The 19,607-nt window shown below is 43.3% G+C and overlaps 1 protein-coding gene across 4 annotated transcripts in view; it reads right to left on the bottom strand.

The window, feature by feature from the left end:
* The window catches only part of CCDC88C (coiled-coil domain containing 88C), a 476,272-nt gene that overhangs the window by 120,582 nt on the left and 336,083 nt on the right, over nucleotides 1-19,607 (bottom strand). For 3 of the 4 annotated variants that reach the window (XM_069208171.1, XM_069208172.1, XM_069208170.1), the window contains exons 23-25: nucleotides 18,825-18,970; nucleotides 18,004-18,093; nucleotides 16,375-16,613 (exon numbers count right to left, since the gene is read on the bottom strand). In XM_069208171.1, coding sequence (XP_069064272.1) covers nucleotides 16,375-16,613; nucleotides 18,004-18,093; nucleotides 18,825-18,970 — 475 coding nt within the window. Of the gene's footprint in view, nucleotides 1-2,263; nucleotides 2,508-16,374; nucleotides 16,614-18,003; nucleotides 18,094-18,824; nucleotides 18,971-19,607 lie in introns of those variants that run through there. The other variant, XM_069208173.1, reaches the window with a different exon arrangement.

Here is a 19,607-nt window from a genome sequence, read left to right as displayed (position 1 = left end):
ACCAGGCAAACTCATCTCATCTGGAAACACTCAACACTCAATACTCTTGCACAGGCACCAAAATGGGCAAGTGCTTGCAATGGAGCTGATCCTCAAAGATAATTCAAAAAGGGTTGGCTCCAATGCAGGTCCGTTCACAACATGAAGCACACCACAGTGCTTATTAGGATGACCGTTCACAAAACACACTAACAAATACTTGAGAGGTGGAACACTGTAGGAACATACATAAGTTAGCTGGAACACTGTGGTAAAGGGCCTTGATATCCAGATAGATTCAGACAAGCACCAGTTTTGCACTACCCTATAAGACTCCTACCTATAACTCGGTTATACCCTTGTCCAGTGACAAAAACAGAACTTCTGAAAACCCTACCTCAACTTGGAACAGAAGAATTTGTGCTAAAATCAAAACATCTGGAAATCAATACCACAATATAGACTAGTTCCTCCAATACCTAGCAATAGGTATATTGACATCAACTAGCATAGCCCAATGAATAGAATCAAATAACACACAACAATCTTGTATCCTAACAAAAGTAGTTTTTTAAAAATGTTTTTCAAGGTGCATGAGCCAAAGGGAATCGCCCAACACACTTCCCACTCAAGGGAGCCGAAACCAGCAGTGTTCATCAAATTAATCATAAACCTTGCTAAGCAAACTCCACAATGTTAATATGCAAGTCCATAAATCCAGTACGATTTGTAACCAGCAATGCACATCAGTCCAAATGTGCTGATGTATAACAACCTTTATTTCTTCCCTACATACATACAGCCAATTGTATGAATTCAAGTGTTGAATCAATAAAGTATGTTCCATAACAATACATGTGAACGGATGTACATTGCCTGTTATGAATAGGACTGGACTTCTGGACTTGCATGTTAACTTTGAGGAGTGTGCTCAGCAAAACTGTGTAACTGATCCTTCATGATCAATGAGTTCAGGATCTTCATAGGCCATCTTAGGCCAGTTTGTTTAAGTATCACATGGAGGTATTTGTGGTAACATTTCAGAATAGGTACAAGTACCTTCAGATGAAGACCACTGATAACTGCCTACATGCCTGTTGCAGTAATAGATACAGAATGGTTTAATGAGCAAAGTAGTGTTGAAAGGACTGATTCTTGCTTCTTGCTAGAAAACCTCAAAATAATCTGCAAAACCAATACTGAATACTGTCCCCAAAGTACAGCTTAATGGATCAAAACAAGTCATGAGTATGTCAGAATTGTCGAGCTAGTATACCCTACAGACACAAAAATATGTTTAGTTTCCAGACTTTAATTAACAAAGAATGAAATTAAGTTGTTATAATTCAGAAGGCTTGAAAATAAACATGTTTTATATTCCATCCTATTTCGGAGCACTAGTTTTAAAATGAGTAGAGGCATAATGTGTAAGCCACTACGGAAATCTGATGAACAAAATGAATGTTTGGGAGGGAAAAGGAAGCAAAGCTGCAAAGGTCCAAAACTGTTCATTTTGAATTCTGAAAGCGAAGCGAGCAGTTGTAAGCTAAGAAAACGTCTCTCAATCTCGCTTTGCTGATTTTAGGACTGAAGATTCCTGGGCAGATGATGGCAAGAACAACGATAAGAGGCACAAATGCAAACAGGATTGGATCCGTCACAAATAGGGAAAACGCCAATTTGACAATAGCAGTACACGGACGACAAGCAGGTTTAGACTGTACATGGGGGAGAATGGAAGTTGGCGGACTTTGTATAGATCTTCAGGAAGACAACAGCAGGGTACCAACAAGCGATACTATGTCTGCAGAGCTGAAGCGGGCAACAGGAATCTGTTTTTTCCAAACAGTAAACATGCGGAAGACTTCGAAGCACTCACAGTAGGATAATATACAACTAGGGTTCATTAAACATTCCTTAAAAAATGCTTCTTTAGCTGTACAGTGGTAAGTGGGATGCCCACATCTTAGTTGATGGGTTGTTTTAAAGCAAGCATCAGCCAAACAAGTACACACTTTGACTTTGGCACAGTGCAAACTGACAAAGGCAAAAAACATGTTTTCGCAGAGCGCAGCAGCTGAACTTACGTAGAGTTAGCACAAAAGCCAGTCAAGCCATGTGCACCTGGTATGCATACTTGTGTGTGTAAAAGAAAGAGGAGGTCCTGTAATATCTGAGAACACTGAAGTGCAAAGTGGAAAGGGGTCTTCTCTTGGATTGGTTAAGTCGATGTTTGGTCGCTAGTGCCTGCATGCATGTTTATTTCATTACAAACTTGACTATGTGGATAAATGTCTGTGGGAAGTTGCTGGAAGACTTGAAATGAAGGTTTTGAAAGAGATCTGAGGAAAGGTTGTGCTAAAAAACACTCGTTTCCGAAAGAGAGCCATTAGGATAAGACGTTATGTCGTAGGACGACCAGAATCGCAGGCGTTTAGACAGAGAAGGCTGATTCGACGGTGACACTGGCGCCTTTTCTTTGTCCTGGCTTTTGCTTCTGGAAAATGGAAACTTTTTGCGTGATGGTGCTAATTGAGATCACCCAGGTATACCAAAGAGAAGAAAATGAAAGAAACAAAAATAACTTTATAAATTAAAATGCAGAAGGATTTAAAACATCTAGAAACAAAAAAATAATTTGTATCAGCATGAGAAGCCTAATGTGAAACACAACTGTTGTTAAATTAAGGTAAGAAAGGGATGCTCAAATGATTTATCAACACAAAATAGTCCATTATCTTATAAACCTGAAAAAGGTAAACAAAAAAATAGTTAAGTCAGTGGTATAATACCAGCGTAATTAAGTCCAGAAGCCAATTAACAAAGACTCAAATTTACAGGTGCACTAACAGAGAGAGACACACACACAGTTGATTGAGATGGCGGCAACAGTGCCAAACATTCATAAATCGATCACATCCCTGCTTTTGTGAAGTCCATCAGGAATGGTGAGGGCACCACTACAGCAGCTTGGGATCAGGAACATAAAAGCGGAAAGGATAGAAAATGTGGATGGGCAAGTGAAAGTGAAAAGGTTCAAAGACCTGCTACCCTTGTGGCCTGTTACCTGTGCATGCCTTTGTTTAATAATGAGGTTTATTTCCATCGCCGCACGTACGCTAAAACAAACCCTCAACTTAAAGACACTACCCGTGGAAACCACAACTTTCTAATGCATTTTCTACCCCTCAACATTTAATGAAAGGTTTTGCCCCCATTTCTTATTTCAACTACTCATCATAGCATCCAACCTTTTTATACACACTTACAAAGAAAGCAGTCTGCACAGTCAATAAAATATTTATTACCACAGCTGAGGGTGGTACCAGCCTTCGCTCACTAGTGACAGAGGTATGATGAATGGTGATATAAAAGCATATTACTCTCATCTGATATGCAAGGATGGTTCATGCAATGCTGTGATTTTCTTTTAATTGATGCTGCTGCTTCCTGTGTAGTAGTTAAACAGAGGCATTTGACCAGAAACGGAGCTTAATGTGCAGTGAGATATAATCTCATTTAAAAGGATTTTTTAAGGCAGGCCCAAGTGCTGCATTCTGAAAAGTAGAATTTATTAGCATGTATCGTGGTAAGAAAAATAAAGGGTTTCCAAAGGCATGTTTGAGAGCCCACATTTCTTTTGACTGGAATGACCAAATTGTGTTGCTGTCTGGTGGGCCTGCGTGTGAAGGCTGTGTCGCCATGTTAGCCAGGTCATTTTAAGCTCTTTTTAAGTTTGTGCTGAATACACTGCTGCCGTAAAATACATATCCCAACAGCTCTTCTCATCAAACTTAATTAATGTTTATAGATTACTTTAACCACGATAGCGAGAAAAATGAGTCTTAAGTGATTAATGAAGTTAGAAAATTAAATCTTTGATTTTCTAATAACTTTGTCGATGTTGGATGAATCTGCATAACATTTTGAAGAAGCTTTGATTCTCAGGATTCTTAACTTCAAGTTTTCACCAGAAAATTGTTCTTTGGACACTTTATTCCTGAAGTATTTGTGAATGCTGACAGGATGTAAGGAAACAGAGTAAAAAAATTCAAGCGATATCTACCATTTTGGAATCCTTATATTAAAAGACAATTCCTAGCAAACTTATGTGTGTAGCCATGACTAAACAATTTTAATTGTATATTCTATTGTACGATTAATAGGATCTGTGACCTTTTCAATGAAAATTATTTGGGGACGCATAAGATGACAAGAAAAGAAATAACAGCTAAACCGGTAGAGTACCGTGTGCATGTGTGCAGGTTTAGGGCTTTGAAGGTGTGCGTGTGGGTAGTAAGGCCAGGGGCACAGGTCTCAGGCCAAGTCAAGAATGGAGGTCACCTCACTTTACTGACAGTAGAAAATAATACTTTTTAAAGAAGATAACATTTGTTATGGGAAAACAGGCACGCCTCTAAAACAATATCAGCTGAAAGGGCATTATCATAAAGTAAGACGTAAAAGTCATTCATATCTTCCTCTTATGTTGAACTATGCAACAAAGCTCCCCTAATGCACTGCTCATGACCTCCATTACACCACTGAAGTAGCTCAATATCCTTGCAACCCAGAGACCATTCGCCTTGACTTTTGTGCAGGGTCTGAGCATAATCTCCTCCATTTGCTACAGAAAACCCTGGGCAGGGCATTCTTCTGGGCCAAGTGGTCTGTGGCTGCAGGGACGGGTCCACTGTAAGGGTGGTGTACTACTGTCAGTGTCTCACTGCCATTTTTAAACCTGTATAGGGAAGACCACCGTATGAAATTGGACTCACTAGCCATGGATGTCCGAACAGACGTTAGATGTAGATGGAAGGCTGCAGTACCACCGACATGGAAATTGCGCTGGTGTTTCAACAGTCAAACAGATGTAATAAATGGGATTAATCTGTGGCTTCTGTGAGGACATTGATGTCATCAATGGTTTTGTCAAGGTCACCAGTCAAGACATCATTAATGTTATTTGCGATAGCACTTCTTCGTACGTACATATAATAAAGAAAGCTGTTATCACACTCCGTGCCGGATTCAGGGTACAGCCCTGCGTGACAGAAAGCAGCACAGTGGCTACTGGCATGTGTTTTACATTTCAATACTATTTCAGTCAGACATAAAACGCATGCAGCCACCCTGGGCCTTGGTAACGCATCCTGCAGTTGGGAACTTCTGCACGTGCCCATAACTGATAACAAATAATTTCAATGAAAACGCAGGGTACGAAGCAGTCGCCATCACAACAGCGCTCCTCCAGATTGCACCGCTTGGAGAAGGGGTGGGCCCTGCACAGAAACAACTGGCACGTGACCTGAATAGAGGCGCACCCCAGCTATTCCCCATGTTTAGGTCAAGCCTGAATCGCACTGAGCAAGCAATATAACATGCTGTGCAGAAACCCCCGCAATACAGACATTGTGCTGCACCTGCCCCTTCCCCACAAAACGCAAATGAATTGTTGAAATGAGGCCTCAGTAACAGTACATGTCCTCCCAGCTATTATTTGTAGTGGAATCCCGCAATAACGCTTTCAACAAAAGAATGTCCCTGCACACGATACACGTAGCAACCGCTTTTTAAAATCCATGCACATCACACTTTGTAGCCCCTTCTATACATTTGGTCCCCCCTGACAATTTGCACACTGCTTCCAAAAACATAAGGAAAAAGCGTTTTACTCTGTAAGCATCTATTTATAATGTGTAGTAATGTAGATACACATGCTTAGCGTACTCATGCCATTCAGTATTCGGCTCGGACGTTTGCAAGTTATTCTTGTTTGAAGAAGTTTCTTGACTCACAAGATGTGGGGTGACTCATGTCGGTGTACAACGCACACGGGCATTGACTCCATGCTAGATTATTTTTTACACAGTGTGTGAGAATATATACGGAGTGAAAGCATAAATACAGTAGCTACAAATTAACAAAATACAATATAAAACAGTACCCTCCAGAAATGGTGGCTAGTGTGTGGATGCTGCAAATGTCTGAAACACAGTCCTCATCACCCTATGACCTGCTAAGACCTGCTGACAGGCTAACAGGTCCGTACAGTAATGCTTTTTACAGGTGTATAGCATTGACCAAATGGCTGCCTTACAAATATCTGCTAGTGGGATGTTCCCTAGAAAGACCATGGTTGCTCCTTTTTTGCAGGTGGAGGGCGCTCTGGGTGGAGTAGATAGAAAACTATTTGCTTTGTAATAACAGGCCAGAATACCCAGACTATCCACTTTCTAGGACTGCCTTGGAGATGGGATGGCCTCTATGCTACTTTTCAAATGAGACACAAAGCTGATCTGAGAAACGGAAAGGCTTGGGCATAGTACATGAGCGCTTTCTTGAGAGCTTACGTGTGCAGGCTCTCTCCGCAACAGAGTCTGATTGCAGAAAGAAGACTGGGAGTTGTATGGTCTGGTTAAGGTGGAAGGACGATAGCATCTTAGGGTGGAACTTACGACTGTTCCTTGGGGACCTGGATGAAGGGGTCTTGCAAGGTGAACGTTTGAAGTTCGCTAATACAACTAAGCCAAGTAATGGCCCCTAGAAAGGCCACATCCCAGGAGATAAAATGAAGGGGGCAGGAATGCATAGGCTGAAATGGTGGTCCCATGAGACTGGTGTGGACTACACTGAAAGAGTGGGAGGCACTCTAGGGGTGCTCATAACAACTGGACTCCATTAAGGTTTTAACAACTAGAATTATGAAAAGGGAGGAGTGTTCCCTGTTTGGCATGTATAGTGCAACTGCAGCTACGCGTAGGTGTATAGAGGTGTAGGCCAAACCTGATTTCTTCAACTGTAAAAGGTAGACAATAATATTCTGAATGTTTGGCTTTTACAGGCGATAGGTTCTTGAAAATAAAGTGGGAAAGGAACCTTTTTCATTTTGCAGGGTAACAAGCCCGTGTTGTGGGCCGTCGGGCCTCCTTTAAGATGAACATATTTTCCTGGGCAGGTTGAGGTACCTGAATTCTAGGGACCTGTGGGACCCAATTGCAAGGTTGAGCTATCTGGGATCCGGATGCCTCACTGCCTCTGCGTGAGCCCGTTCTGAGTGGCATCCTCTTGTGAGGGCTGTCGGACATCTACAGGAAAGTGAAATACAAGGGTTGGCTGGCCCAGGTTGGTGCTACCAGGGTGAGGGTTAGTGATGTTTGCCTGAGCTTCCCCTTCAAGTAGGGGAAGGAATGGAAGTGGAGAAAAAGCACAGGCAAATGTCCCTGACCAATTCATCCATAGTGTAATGCCCATAGGCTGTGGTTGAGGGTAACTGGAGGCAAGGTTTGGGCATTTTGTTAGGGAGGCTAACACATCTGTGGGATGCCTATGCACTGGAAGTACCTGTGGAAGATTTTGGGCTGGAGTTTCCACTCATGGACTTGTTGATGCTTCCTGCTCAGCAGGTTTGCAAAGTTGTCTGTGATAGGGAGATGCTCTGCCATTAGGTGAATGCTGTGGCAGACAGCCAAGTGCTAAATGCCCTGTGCCAGGTAAAAAATCTGAGGGGAACGAGCGTCACCCTGCTTCTGTAGGCAATACATGGGGGTCAATTTGTCCGTTTTAATGAGCCACCTTACTCGGAATGACTTGTAAGAAGACTTTGAGAATTAAGCGAATGGCTAGCGGTTCCAAGGAGTTGATGTGGCAACAATGTTCAGAGGTCCACATACAATGGATGGTCATGTTGTTGAGATGTGCACCCCACACTGTAAGAGGTGTCAATAGTGATGTCACTGGGTCTGCAAAAGACCTGCCTTACAATAGGTTGCTGTTTTTCCATCACTGCACAGAGGAGTGCACCTAGGCATGCAGCAACACTAGATTTCCCCACTCGCCCTCTGCTTGTGACCTTGTGTGAACACTTGCATGGAGAACAAGGGCAATGTGGGAGGCATTCATCCCTAGAAGGCGCACTGTGACCTGGCAATTGCACTGAAAAAAGTAGCAGCTTCTGAAAGGCTGTGACTCTGTTTATTGTGGAGTGGTGATTGAATGTCTAAGACAGACCACAGGATGCAGGTGGGACTTGGGCACATTTATGGCAAACCCTAACCTGTGGACCTGGGACACCATGTCCAAGTCTGTGCTAGTCACTGCAGTTGCATCTACTCTGGATCAGCAAAATGTTGAGGTAGGGAAAGATGTGAATGCCCCCCCCCCCTTCGCAATATGCAGAATCCAATGCTAGGCACTTTGTGAACACCCTTGAAGCCTTAGTGACCCCAAAATGGAGTACCTTCAACTTGTAGTGTTGCCCTTTTACCACAAAACGAAGGTACTGTCGATGAGCAGGTGGAAAAGAATCTGAAAGTAGGCATCCATGGGATCAGGGCTGGAGTCAGTAGAATATCTTGTTAAGAGTGGATCTTCCAGGCAACAACTGTCCCCTCTGTCTCTGCCATGAGTGCTACTCATTATGATTACTGCACCTGGCTGTCATTAGTGACAGCCAGGTGCAGTAGTCTTAACTCACTGTGGTCAGGCTTTGAGTGCTTCAGGTGCCATTAATATTGTCACTACCTGCAGTGATCACCTTTGACAAAGAACTTGTCTGCTCTGCAGAAGGAAAAATCAAATGTTACAATGTATCTCTCCATCCTGGCTGCTAGAAAGCTGTGGGTTTGCCTGTGCCCTGGCCTGCTAAGAAAGGGAAAAGAGCACCTAACCCAGTATAAAGAGATGGCCCTAGCTCTGTGCCTGGTTTGTAGAGCAGCCCAGGAGAAACACTCTGAAATGGTGAGTGGAACCAGTGTAGGCTAAAGTCTGTAGAGGGTCTCCTGGCCTGCCTATGAGTTTCCACAACAAGCAAGCGAGCTGAATCATTCTACGACCCCCAGTGCGGGTTGGTCAGCATGACCTACACAGTGGCCAGGGAATTGGTGCTGACTTTGCGTAACATCGAGCCTTGTGATATAAGACCCAAACCAGCATCAGTAGGAGAATTTCTGTCAGTGAGGGACATTGCGTTAATGCCAGACCTGCACTCCTCTTGCATGGAGCCACTATACTCAAGCACCAATGCAAGATTCAAAGGACGTGGATCTGCAGGCCTGCTCCACTTGGCACAGAAAGCAAGACCACTCACCCCTGCTTCAGTTACCAGTTGCTGTGCACTTGTTTGTCCCAATTGTCTGAGCCACCTGGTAAATTAAGGTTGATGAACTTGAGCACTGACTGTCTTCCCTCAGTTAAAACTCCAGCAGGTTCCTCAATCTTGTGGGACAGGTTCATCATAAAGAACCTTAATAGGGAGCCATATGGCCTGACTTACGGCTCACAGAACTAGGGAAGCTGCTTCCACCAGAATAAAGTAAGCTCGAACCTGTGCCAGATTTATGCATATATTTATGAGTGTTTAGAACCCATAGCATCCAGCTTAGACCAGTTTACTTGACTGACACTTCATATGACTATTATTACACTTTGGTGTGTATGTAAAATGCTTCTATGTTTAAAAAGAAAGCATTGGGCAGGACATGCTTCTTGTGTCTGCTGTTGGACTGTGAGTTATGAGTCTCTAACACCACACTATCTCCCTGAGAAGCCTTTGATTGGTCTTCCTTGTTACTCTGAGTTAAATACAGAAAGGCTCTACTTGGCACCGTGTTTACAGTGCCCCTGGTTTGTGGCTGAGAAATGTCTGCTTGCACTTTGGCCTCCGAACATGTTCTGACACCTTGGAAGGCTGTCCATCAGCACTTCCAGCAGGATTCTTGGGCCCAAGCCTGTGCCCATGAATTGTACAGCGAGCAGTGATCAGCTGAGTGCTGCCCCAGGATCACAAGCCCTCCTGCTACACTGGTGCGAAGCTTCACGTTGGGCTGAGGAGGGTTCCAGGAAGTACTGGTCAAGCGGGTCAAGATTCAGCCCCAGGGATGGTCAATCAGCTCCTCTGCATAGTTAGGTCCCTCCTTTAATCAAATTCCGCCAGGCCGCTGTACCATCAGCTCCTGTCCGGGCCAAAGACTCCAACCAGCTCACGCTCGGTGTGGGTTTAGGCCAGAGAAAGGGACATATTGTTTAGATAGGAGGGTGGATCTGTAAGCATTCTATCGGGGACACAAAAGGCAAGATACAAAGGGAGGAATCTGACACCCCCCTGCCATTCACAATACACTGCAAACCTAATGAGCTAGACACTAGGGAGATAGAGGTATCCACATGGTGGGTTCTCAATACCAAAACGCGGTCACTTCTGCGCTCTGTGAGACATGCATTTAAGCACCACACTCGTCCAGCCCCATGCAGTGTACAAACATTACACATTATTTACGGAAATGGAAGTGAGAAATCATGAGCAATGAAGGCTGTTGCATTCTTTTAAATGGGGAAGGCAGGAGCTATCTCTCCCTGAGTGAGACAGATAAAGGCCTGTCCTTTCACTCCAAACCCAAGTAATGCGTGAAGTAGCCACTCTCTTAAAGAGCGGCACTTTGGAATCTCAACTCACAGAACTGCGCTAGAGTCTAAGTTCAAATAACGTCGATGTCCCTCTGTGATTGTGCAAGATTGTCAGCCTCACTCGCAAAATATTAAAAGCTAAATAACTGCCCAAACACAGGAAATGATTTGGGGCAAAGGAGCACGCTGTCGGGAGACATGAAGGTAAATTGCTGTCCCAACAGACATAAAAGACACATTTAACTAATGCTGCAATTCCCTTTAACTAAAATAATACTTATCATTCTCAGAAATTATGTTCTGTTACTAAAAGACTATCCCACCCTACACTAGAAAAAAAATTGATGGAGCTAACTAGTTTTTGATGTTTGCATATTTGCCACCAGCTGAACACGACGCAATATAGCATCATTCAGTCTTTAAAAAAAAAAAAAAACATGGTTTCACAGATTCAATTACTGAAAAAAGCAGCTCTCAAAATGACGCGTCCCCGATCAGAAAACAAAAGCCAAAATTGTCTAAAATATGTTTTAGAATTAGAACGATCAGATACTGGCATTCATAGAATCTAGAAGCTTCCTAAGGAAACTTAAAATAGAAGATTGTAGAAGTTACACACATATAGACTCAATCAAATAAATTTACAGTCAGTGCAATCTATACCTTCCTTGAAGAGGGTGTGTTATGAGTATTTGTGAGGTGTGCGTCTCACCAGGAAGAGGATCCTGGCACCTAAAGGAAGGGGATGTGGTCCTTGCCGAGGCCTACTGAAGGAACAGGGTTTCAGTTTCTTGTGATATGAACTGCGCTAGAGGCTCTGATGTGCAAGGGGAGGTTGTAAGAGTGACGGCTGGTTGTAGCTCTTTGGATGCAGGGGACGTGGGCAAGCGAGGCGAGGTTTCTGGTGGTTTGTGAACTGGGACTTTCAGGCGTGTGAAGATGTGAGGCGGGGTGGGAGCTTGAGCGCGAGCCTGGCCGCATGATCTTGGATGACCAGGAGGATTTTGGTCAGGTGTGAATAGATACCGACATAGAGAGTATTCCCATAGCATAGTTTCATTTACATATACATTTACAGGACTTGAAAACCAATAACGCAATTAGATATCCCACGAAAGTCCAGGACTGGAAACTGTGTCTTTGTTGAAAAGGAAGAATGCGGACACTCGATTAAGTTTAGCAAATCCACGGTCAACATCAGAACTGTGTTACTTTTGTGGAAAAACAAGTTGCAATTTAAGTCGTCAGCCTCTAGATGGCAGAACATGCATTGCATGTGAAGCTAAATGGTCGATGCTGGGACATCGATTTGCCACGAAATGGGCTCTGCTCACAATGGTAATGCGACCCAAAGTGAATGTCAGTTTTATCTGTAGCGAGAGCTCATGTGCAATTTCTGACAGATTGTGAGGCGAAGTGACACACTGTGGTATACTGTTTTTATAAAATTAATTCGGTAAGTATTCAGACTTTTGAAAATGTTCCACCATGTGAGCCTACAAAGAGAGGAAGAGCCTTGAAGGAAAGGGGGCTCTGTAGAAGGGGGTCGCGGGAGTTTTAGCCTGTCAGTGGCTGTGCAGGTATGAGGGGCTCTGGAGGGGCAATGCCAGATTGACCATTCTGCTTCGATGACACTTTCGCTTTGGGCTGGCGGCTAGGGGTGTTTCGGAGCAGCAGTGGCTGACATGATCTAACCATGCCCACATTCAGCCCATTCCTTGTATGGCCACCCAAAGTGGAGGCTGATTTAAACATGTTTGCCACGGCTGTGGGAATGGCCCTCAGGGATGTTGGGGCTTTGAGTCCAGTACTGCCTGAGCACACATCTCCACCCTGGCCCCAAAACACGGGCTTCCTATTCCACCTCCCATATCTGGGGAGGTTGCAAAACCAGTGATGTGGAACACAGGGTAGACCCTCCACACACGATCAAAAGCCTCCTCAGTGCAGGGGTTTCCAGCTCACCTTGTGCCTTCGGTGAGATACTGGCTCTTCACAAGGTGGCCGTGTGTGATGTGCCAAGACTGTGGGGAATGCTGTGGCACTGTGTGAGGTGCTAGGTGTGAATAGTTGGTGCAGTACGGGGCCACAATCTTAAAGGAAGGGCCGACATTTTGACAAATATAATGATGCGGTTATACCAATATGTTTTCCAGGGGGTTGGCTGTGTGCGTTTGTATGTGGAAGTAAGGGGTCGGGAGGGAGGGGTGGGGGGTGCAGGGAGCAGAGACAGATGTGGTATAAGTCAGAGTAAAGCCGGTGCAGAGGTAGATCGTAATTTTCATTGCACCGTTCCAACAGTGGCAGACTACAAGTAAATACACAACTGAGCTGGGAAGGTTTGAACCCTAATTGAAAGTACAAAGTGGAATGTTTTTGGCAAATGTTTACAATATCCGATTAAAAAAATACTTTGGCATCAGTAGTTTATTTGGCCAGATGACTGCATTGGCTTCATTGTAAACGAAAAAAGTAAAAAAAAAAAAAAAATAGGAGCCTTTTGAGTTCCTTTGATAACATGGATTTGAATGTGTAGCCCCACTAAACGAAACAGGTTTATTTTGGTCAACGTTTCTGTTTTATACCCGCCAAGGTAAAGTGTCAATAAAATATCAAACAATCCACAAGAATAAGAGTCACGGCTGAGGCTGCGTGTGTCACTTCTAAGCTCCATCATTACATCTGATATGAGAAGGAAGGCAGCAGCCACTCGCAGGTCTTGAAAGCCAGGCTGTCATTCCACAAGAGGGCACTTCTAGAGATGCTCTAGGGGTCAAAACAGATAAAAAAAACGAATCCCTTTGGGGCAAAGTGTAACCTCACTATCCACCTTGGGTATAAAAAACACGTTATATGCACTGGGTCCGTGGTTCTTACCCAGTGATACCCATCTTGAAAACAGACCAATGAGGTATGTATTGTAAATGTATTGTCATTGTATTGTCAATGTCATTGTAACAATCTCCTAATGTATACAGGGAGTGCAGAATTATTAGGCAAGTTGTATTTTTGAGGATTAATTTTATTATTGAACAACAACCATGTTCTCAATGAACCCAAAAAACTCATGAATATCAAAGCTGAATATTTTTGGAAGTAGTTTTTAGTTTGTTTTTAGTTTTAGCTATGTTAGGGGGATATCTGTGTGTGCAGGTGACTATTACTGTGCATAATTATTAGGCAACTCAACAAAAAAAAATATATACCCATTTCAATTATTTATTATTACCAGTGAAACCAATATAACATCTCAACATTCACAAATATACATTTCTGACATTCAAAAACAAAACAAAAAAAAAATCAGTGACCAATATAGCCACCTTTCTTTGCAAGGACACTCAAAAGCCTGCCATCCATGGATTCTGTCAGTGTTTTGATCTGTTCACCATCAACATTGCGTGCAGCAGCAACCACAGCCTCCCAGACACTGTTCAGAGAGGTGTACTGTTTTCCCTCCTTGTAAATCTCACATTTGATGATGGACCACAGGTTCTCAATGGGGTTCAGATCAGGTGAACAAGGAGGCCATGTCATTAGATTTCCTTCTTTTATACCCTTTCTTGCCAGCCACGCTGTGGAGTACTTGGACGCGTGTGATGGAGCATTGTCCTGCATGAAAATCATGTTTTTCTTGAAGGATGCAGACTTCTTCCTGTACCACTGCTTGAAGAAGGTGTCTTCCAGGAACTGGCAGTAGGACTGGGAGTTGAGCTTGACTCCATCCTCAACCCGAAAAGGCCCCACAAGCTCATCTTTGATGATACCAGCCCAAACCAGTACTCCACCTCCACCTTGCTGGTGTCTGAGTCGGACTGGAGCTCTCTGCCCTTTACCAATCCAGCCACGGGCCCATCCATCTGGCCCATCAAGACTCACTCTCATTTCATCAGTCCATAAAACCTTAGAAAAATCAGTCTTGAGATATTTCTTGGCCCAGTCTCGACGTTTCAGCTTGTGTGTCTTGTTCAGTGGTGGTCGTCTTTCAGCCTTTCTTACCTTGGCCATGTCTCTGAGTATTGCACACCTTGTGCTTTTGGCCACTCCAGTGATGTTGCAGCTCTGAAATATGGCCAAACTGGTGGCAAGTGGCATCGTGGCAGCTGCACGCTTGACTTTTCTCAGTTCATGGGCAGTTATTTTGCGCCTTGGTTTTTCCACACGCTTCTTGCGACCCTGTTGACTATTTTGAATGAAACGCTTGATTGTTCGATGATCACGCTTCAGAAGCTTTGCAATTTTAAGAGTGCTGCATCCCTCTGCAAGATATCTCACTATTTTTGACTTTTCTGAGCCTGTCAAGTCCTTCTTTTGACCCATTTTGCCAAAGGAAAGGAAGTTGCCTAATAATTATGCACACCTGATATAGGGTGTTGATGTCATTAGACCACACCCCTTCTCATTACAGAGATGCACATCACCTAATATGTTTAATTGGTAGTAGGCTTTCGAGCCTATACAGCTTGGAGTAAGACAACATGCATAAAGAGGATGATGTGGTCAAAATACTAATTTGCCTAATAATTCTGCACTCCCTGTACAGAGGCAGAGGGTAAGCTTTTTCTTTTGTTTAACGTCCTCTGGGTTTATGAAAGTGAAAAGGAGTAGCTAAAGGCTCCCAAGGTTTTTAAAGGACATGGACTGGGACACCTCAAAGCAAAGCGCTCCGTCCCATTCTGTAATCTCTCTTTGAGCTCCTAACCATGCCCATGTCACGTCAGTCACTTACATTGGTTCGTGGGCTTGCTTTTCACAAATGAAAGTAAGCGGATTTTTAAAGGCATGCATACGTCATGACTTTTACGGTGTTTAGGCCACCTACACAGCACCGGTAAACTACTTAAAACATACGAGGCTCGATGTTTTCAGCATGGTGTCCGGACTACTTTATCTGTTTATTTTCCATGCAGCGCGATCGTGCTGCATTTTACATAGTGTGATGGCGCTGCAGTTTTTTTTCCTTTACAACGTTAATAGCTCCAACTTGAGCAAATATGAGACCCGTTGAATTGAAAATGCTTGTTTTTCAATAGCGGCTCGGAACATTCAGCAGGGTACTACAAAGAAGGTTTCTGTGAAACGAATGACCGACATATCATCCATTGAACAATGAAATGTTACACGACCCAATTTGAACAAGCCCTTGCTTATTTTCTTAAGACACCAGTTTATATTCAAGTTCCTGTCACCTTTAATCCATCATTTACAAGGTGGATGGTAACTTTATTTTAATGTGGCGGATCGGCGGTACCTGCCTTGGGTTTAAACAAGCCACACCCTGAATGACTGACCCACCTACCCATTACAAAAAAAAAAACAACTGACAATGCAATAAAAAAAATAAAAATGGGGTGGGGGCACGCAGTATCAAAGTGGGGATATGCTCAGTCGAGAAGAGGGATAGGTCTCAAGTGCAGAAAATGAACTGAAAAACATGGAGCAAATAAGAGAAGCCAAACAAAATCTGAAAATACACGTACATTTTCCAAAGTTTTATATTACTGGTTTACATTCTTGTAAAGAGGACCCGCAGATGATTTGTTTGAGTAATTTTTTTGAAGGTTCGTATGGTAAGTGTCAGAGTGCATCAGTCTTGGGACAGGTCAGTTCCAGTGTTGCTTTCTCTAGTTAGCTTCCTGTGTTCAGAGGGTCAGTCAGCAATAGAGCACACACCCTCGTGCCCTGCCAGAAGGATCTACTTTTCAGAGTGGGTTTTAAGGTCCTTTGAGATTTATCAAAAATAGGACTGGCTCCCCTTTGTGGAATGGGAGGTTTAACAGTACGTTTTGGCCCCAACAGGAAATCAACCCACAAGATTTATCCGCAGGCACTACTCAAAAGTGCATCAATAGTAATAATTATTTGACCCTGAGTCACCGTATCACCCACAGGAAGCATGCATCTCTATTTTCGCCATTGGTCGATCAGGAAGTTGCCTATTTGCTCATCTTGGTCGTCAATACTGACCCACATCCCTGAATTTGTGCCTACCTTTGCTGACAGACGTCCTGGGACTCTCTTTCTCCATCGTGTTGGAGCCTTGCGAGTTGTGTTCCTGATTGTCCGACTGTACTTTGGGAGGTAAAGTGGCAGACGTCGATGCTCCTGCGTCAAGAAAGTCCAACTGACGTGCTTGGCCCTCTGCAATCGATTTGGACCGCTCCCTTGAACCCTCTTTCTTTGGCTTGATGAGCTTTGCAAGTGCTTTAGCGCCGGACCACTGGTTTTTCCTAAGTCACAGAAAATGAGCATAGAGAATACAGTATACAATGTATAAAATATAATGTGTTTCTTCAAAGCCGACTAGTGATTTCAGAAATTTTGATGCAAAGAGATATGCAATATGCATAATGTCACACAGTAGGAACCCTGGCTGCACTGAACAAGCTCTTGTGCCTTACACAGCTTCACTTTCAGAAAACCTTCTCTGTGCAAGTAGTCGTCTAGTGTCTCATATGTGACGAATATCAGACTTGCAATGCCGGAACACCACAATGAGGGCTTACCCACTCCACTGTTGCTTCCACTAGGTGGCGGAATTTAGGAACACAGGCACAGTAGGGAAGGTTCGGAAAATAATTACAAAATAACTCCATATGTTTCTCCCACACGTTGTCCTCATCAGGACTCTAACTGATTACTGACTGACTATAGTGGATGCTTCTTTATCTAAAAATGATGGCCACCACTCGGAGATTGAGGGTGCCTTTTAAAGTTGGGTTACTATGAACCAAGCTTTGATGATCAACTTGAAAGACGGTCAGTTAAATTAGTTTCTTTTCCACTATGGCTCATATCCAGCTTCATCCATCAACAGAAATGTGATAATGTTTGTGTTGATCTGTGGTGGCCTGATGTTTGCACTGACCTTGAGCAATACGAGATTTGTTTGGTCTGATCTGTACTACTATTAAAAGATTTGACAGGATGGTGTTCCCAACAAGGCAGCAAGACTCTTTTTAAGTAAGTCTCCCATAAGTGTGGGTGCAATGGCCAGAATGGGACAGCGGCTTACTGTGCTTGTGTGCTGCTTGGTAGGGGAGTCAAGCTGAACGTAACTGGCGGGGTCCAGCAAGGCCGAAAGTTGTCTGAGGTTACTTGTGTTTTGGTTTAGAGGGCGATGCAGCTTAGCAGTTCAGCCAAGTGTGCTTCGTTTGTGATGGAACTGTTTATACTGTAGCTGGTAGCCTTCAGAAATGACACGCTGGAAGGGAATGTGCCTAGTTTTACTTATCAGGGGTTTAGATTAATACACATCACATGCATCACTTTTTTGTCGTTCACATCTCTTTCCTACCACGGTGTCCTTTGGAACACTCCCCATTCCATATGGATAATCATCTTTGGGGTGTGGTTCAGTACTAGCTAATCCACCTAGTCTGCATCTTCTCCAAAACAGTTTTGCACTCGTTGCCCAATTTGTACTAGCCCTACTCACTGGAGTTAACTAGTTGATTGCAGTCAAAAAGCACTTTAATAAGCTACATTACTTTTACTACACCTGGGATACTGGTGAGTTTGCCAAGGCTGGCTTTAAATTCACCCACCATCAAAACAGAACATCTGGTGTAACACACTGCGCAAGAGCTCTGTGCATACAAATTGATGAAATGGGCTTACTTTTTTGGGGCAGGATCATAGAACTTGTATTGATCCATTATTTTTTCCTCAAGCTTTTCCTTCTGCCTCCGCAAGGCGTTCAATTTATCGCTGTGGGAATAAAGTTCAAAACAGTTTGTAGGTGTTCATGACAGTAAATGAGAATATAGTCCTTCAGTATTGCGCGACACTTCCAGCATCACATCCCACCCCCGCCACACTCCTGCAACAAAGGATCAGATTCTTCCCATCACTCAAGAACCATTCTCTGAACCTAGCACTACAGTTCTACTCTAACACTGACAAACTCCTATTGAAAGGGTTCAATGACCGTCAATGGTGGACCCCATTTTCACACATGTACTTTTAATTTAAAAAAAAAAACACAACAACAACACTGTATTCTGGGAATTGTAGCTTGAGCTCTGTTCAAAAGAGCAAGACTCACACAAGACACCAAAAAATAGATGATTTGCAAAATGAAAGTCGAGGAATTAAAACGATGTATCCCAGTGACATGGGTAAGCTAGAAATCCTATTCCAGAATTTAAGTGTATGAAAATACCATATTTCTACCCAATGGGCATGTAATATTTGGATTTGGCCAAGTGAGAACTCACTAAACTAAATCTTTCCTCATCTCCACAGCACACATCGAGGCGCTTCTTCAATTGGAGCTATTATGTCACACAGGGTCCCTATTCACCAGAACCACAACACTGTGTGTTAACTGGAGAGCTGGCAAGTCCAGCCTACAGTTAAGCTGTTCTTTACTTCCTGGTCTGTCAGACACACAAAGTTCAGCACCAGTCAAATGAAATGGCGCTCATCACTTCCCGTACATGTATTGTTTCTGCTCCTCGTGGTAGTGTTCCTTGCTTTCCATGCTCTGCTCCAGGAGCATTTGATTCTGCTGGTTCAGCATCTGGATCTGGCTTAGAAGGTGATGGTTCTCCTCCTCCAAGTTGCCCTTCAGTCGAGTCAGGAGCTGCACAAACACGAGTGAAGCACGTTATGCTGCAGGAAAAACTAGATCTTCAAAATAAATCCACTGCAAGTCATGGTACAGGCCCCAGCACTGCCATCTTTCCCAGCACTGTCAGCTCGCAGAACAGAAGTAGGAGGGTGCAATAAGGGTAATTAACTGTTTCCGAGCGAAACTGCTTGAAAACATCATGGCAAGGTGCGACTGTTAGCCAGGAGGAACTATGAAGTAACCCGCGAAAAAAGTAACTGGATTTGCCGTATTTTAGTATCAATATATTCACGGCATTGTTATTACTGTCCCAATTCAGTGGTTATGGATATAATACACAATAAAAATAAGGACAAAATCAAGAATATAATGGCAATTATAAGGATATAGAGAAGGATAGTTATCGTCTTCATAGTTACTTCCATCATATCATACTCATAGGATGGATGCAGCAAAAATAATTATGAATATGATATAATCAGAATTATTCAATACTTCTACATTTGTGTAGCATTATCTGCAGCTTACTGTGAGTTTTAAAATGCAATATTCTTACTTTCCTTATATACCTGGGAAAAATGTTAAGCAGAAATTGTCGCTTCGAGGCTAGAACCTGTAACCTCGGAAATGATGGTCCTGCAACTAACAG

This window comes from Pleurodeles waltl, chromosome 9 (assembly GCF_031143425.1).
Source record: "Pleurodeles waltl isolate 20211129_DDA chromosome 9, aPleWal1.hap1.20221129, whole genome shotgun sequence".
Taxonomy (NCBI): Eukaryota; Metazoa; Chordata; class Amphibia; order Caudata; family Salamandridae; genus Pleurodeles; species Pleurodeles waltl.
The sequence above is the reverse complement of the archived record's forward strand: the minus strand, read 5'-3'. Positions and strand labels throughout refer to the sequence as shown.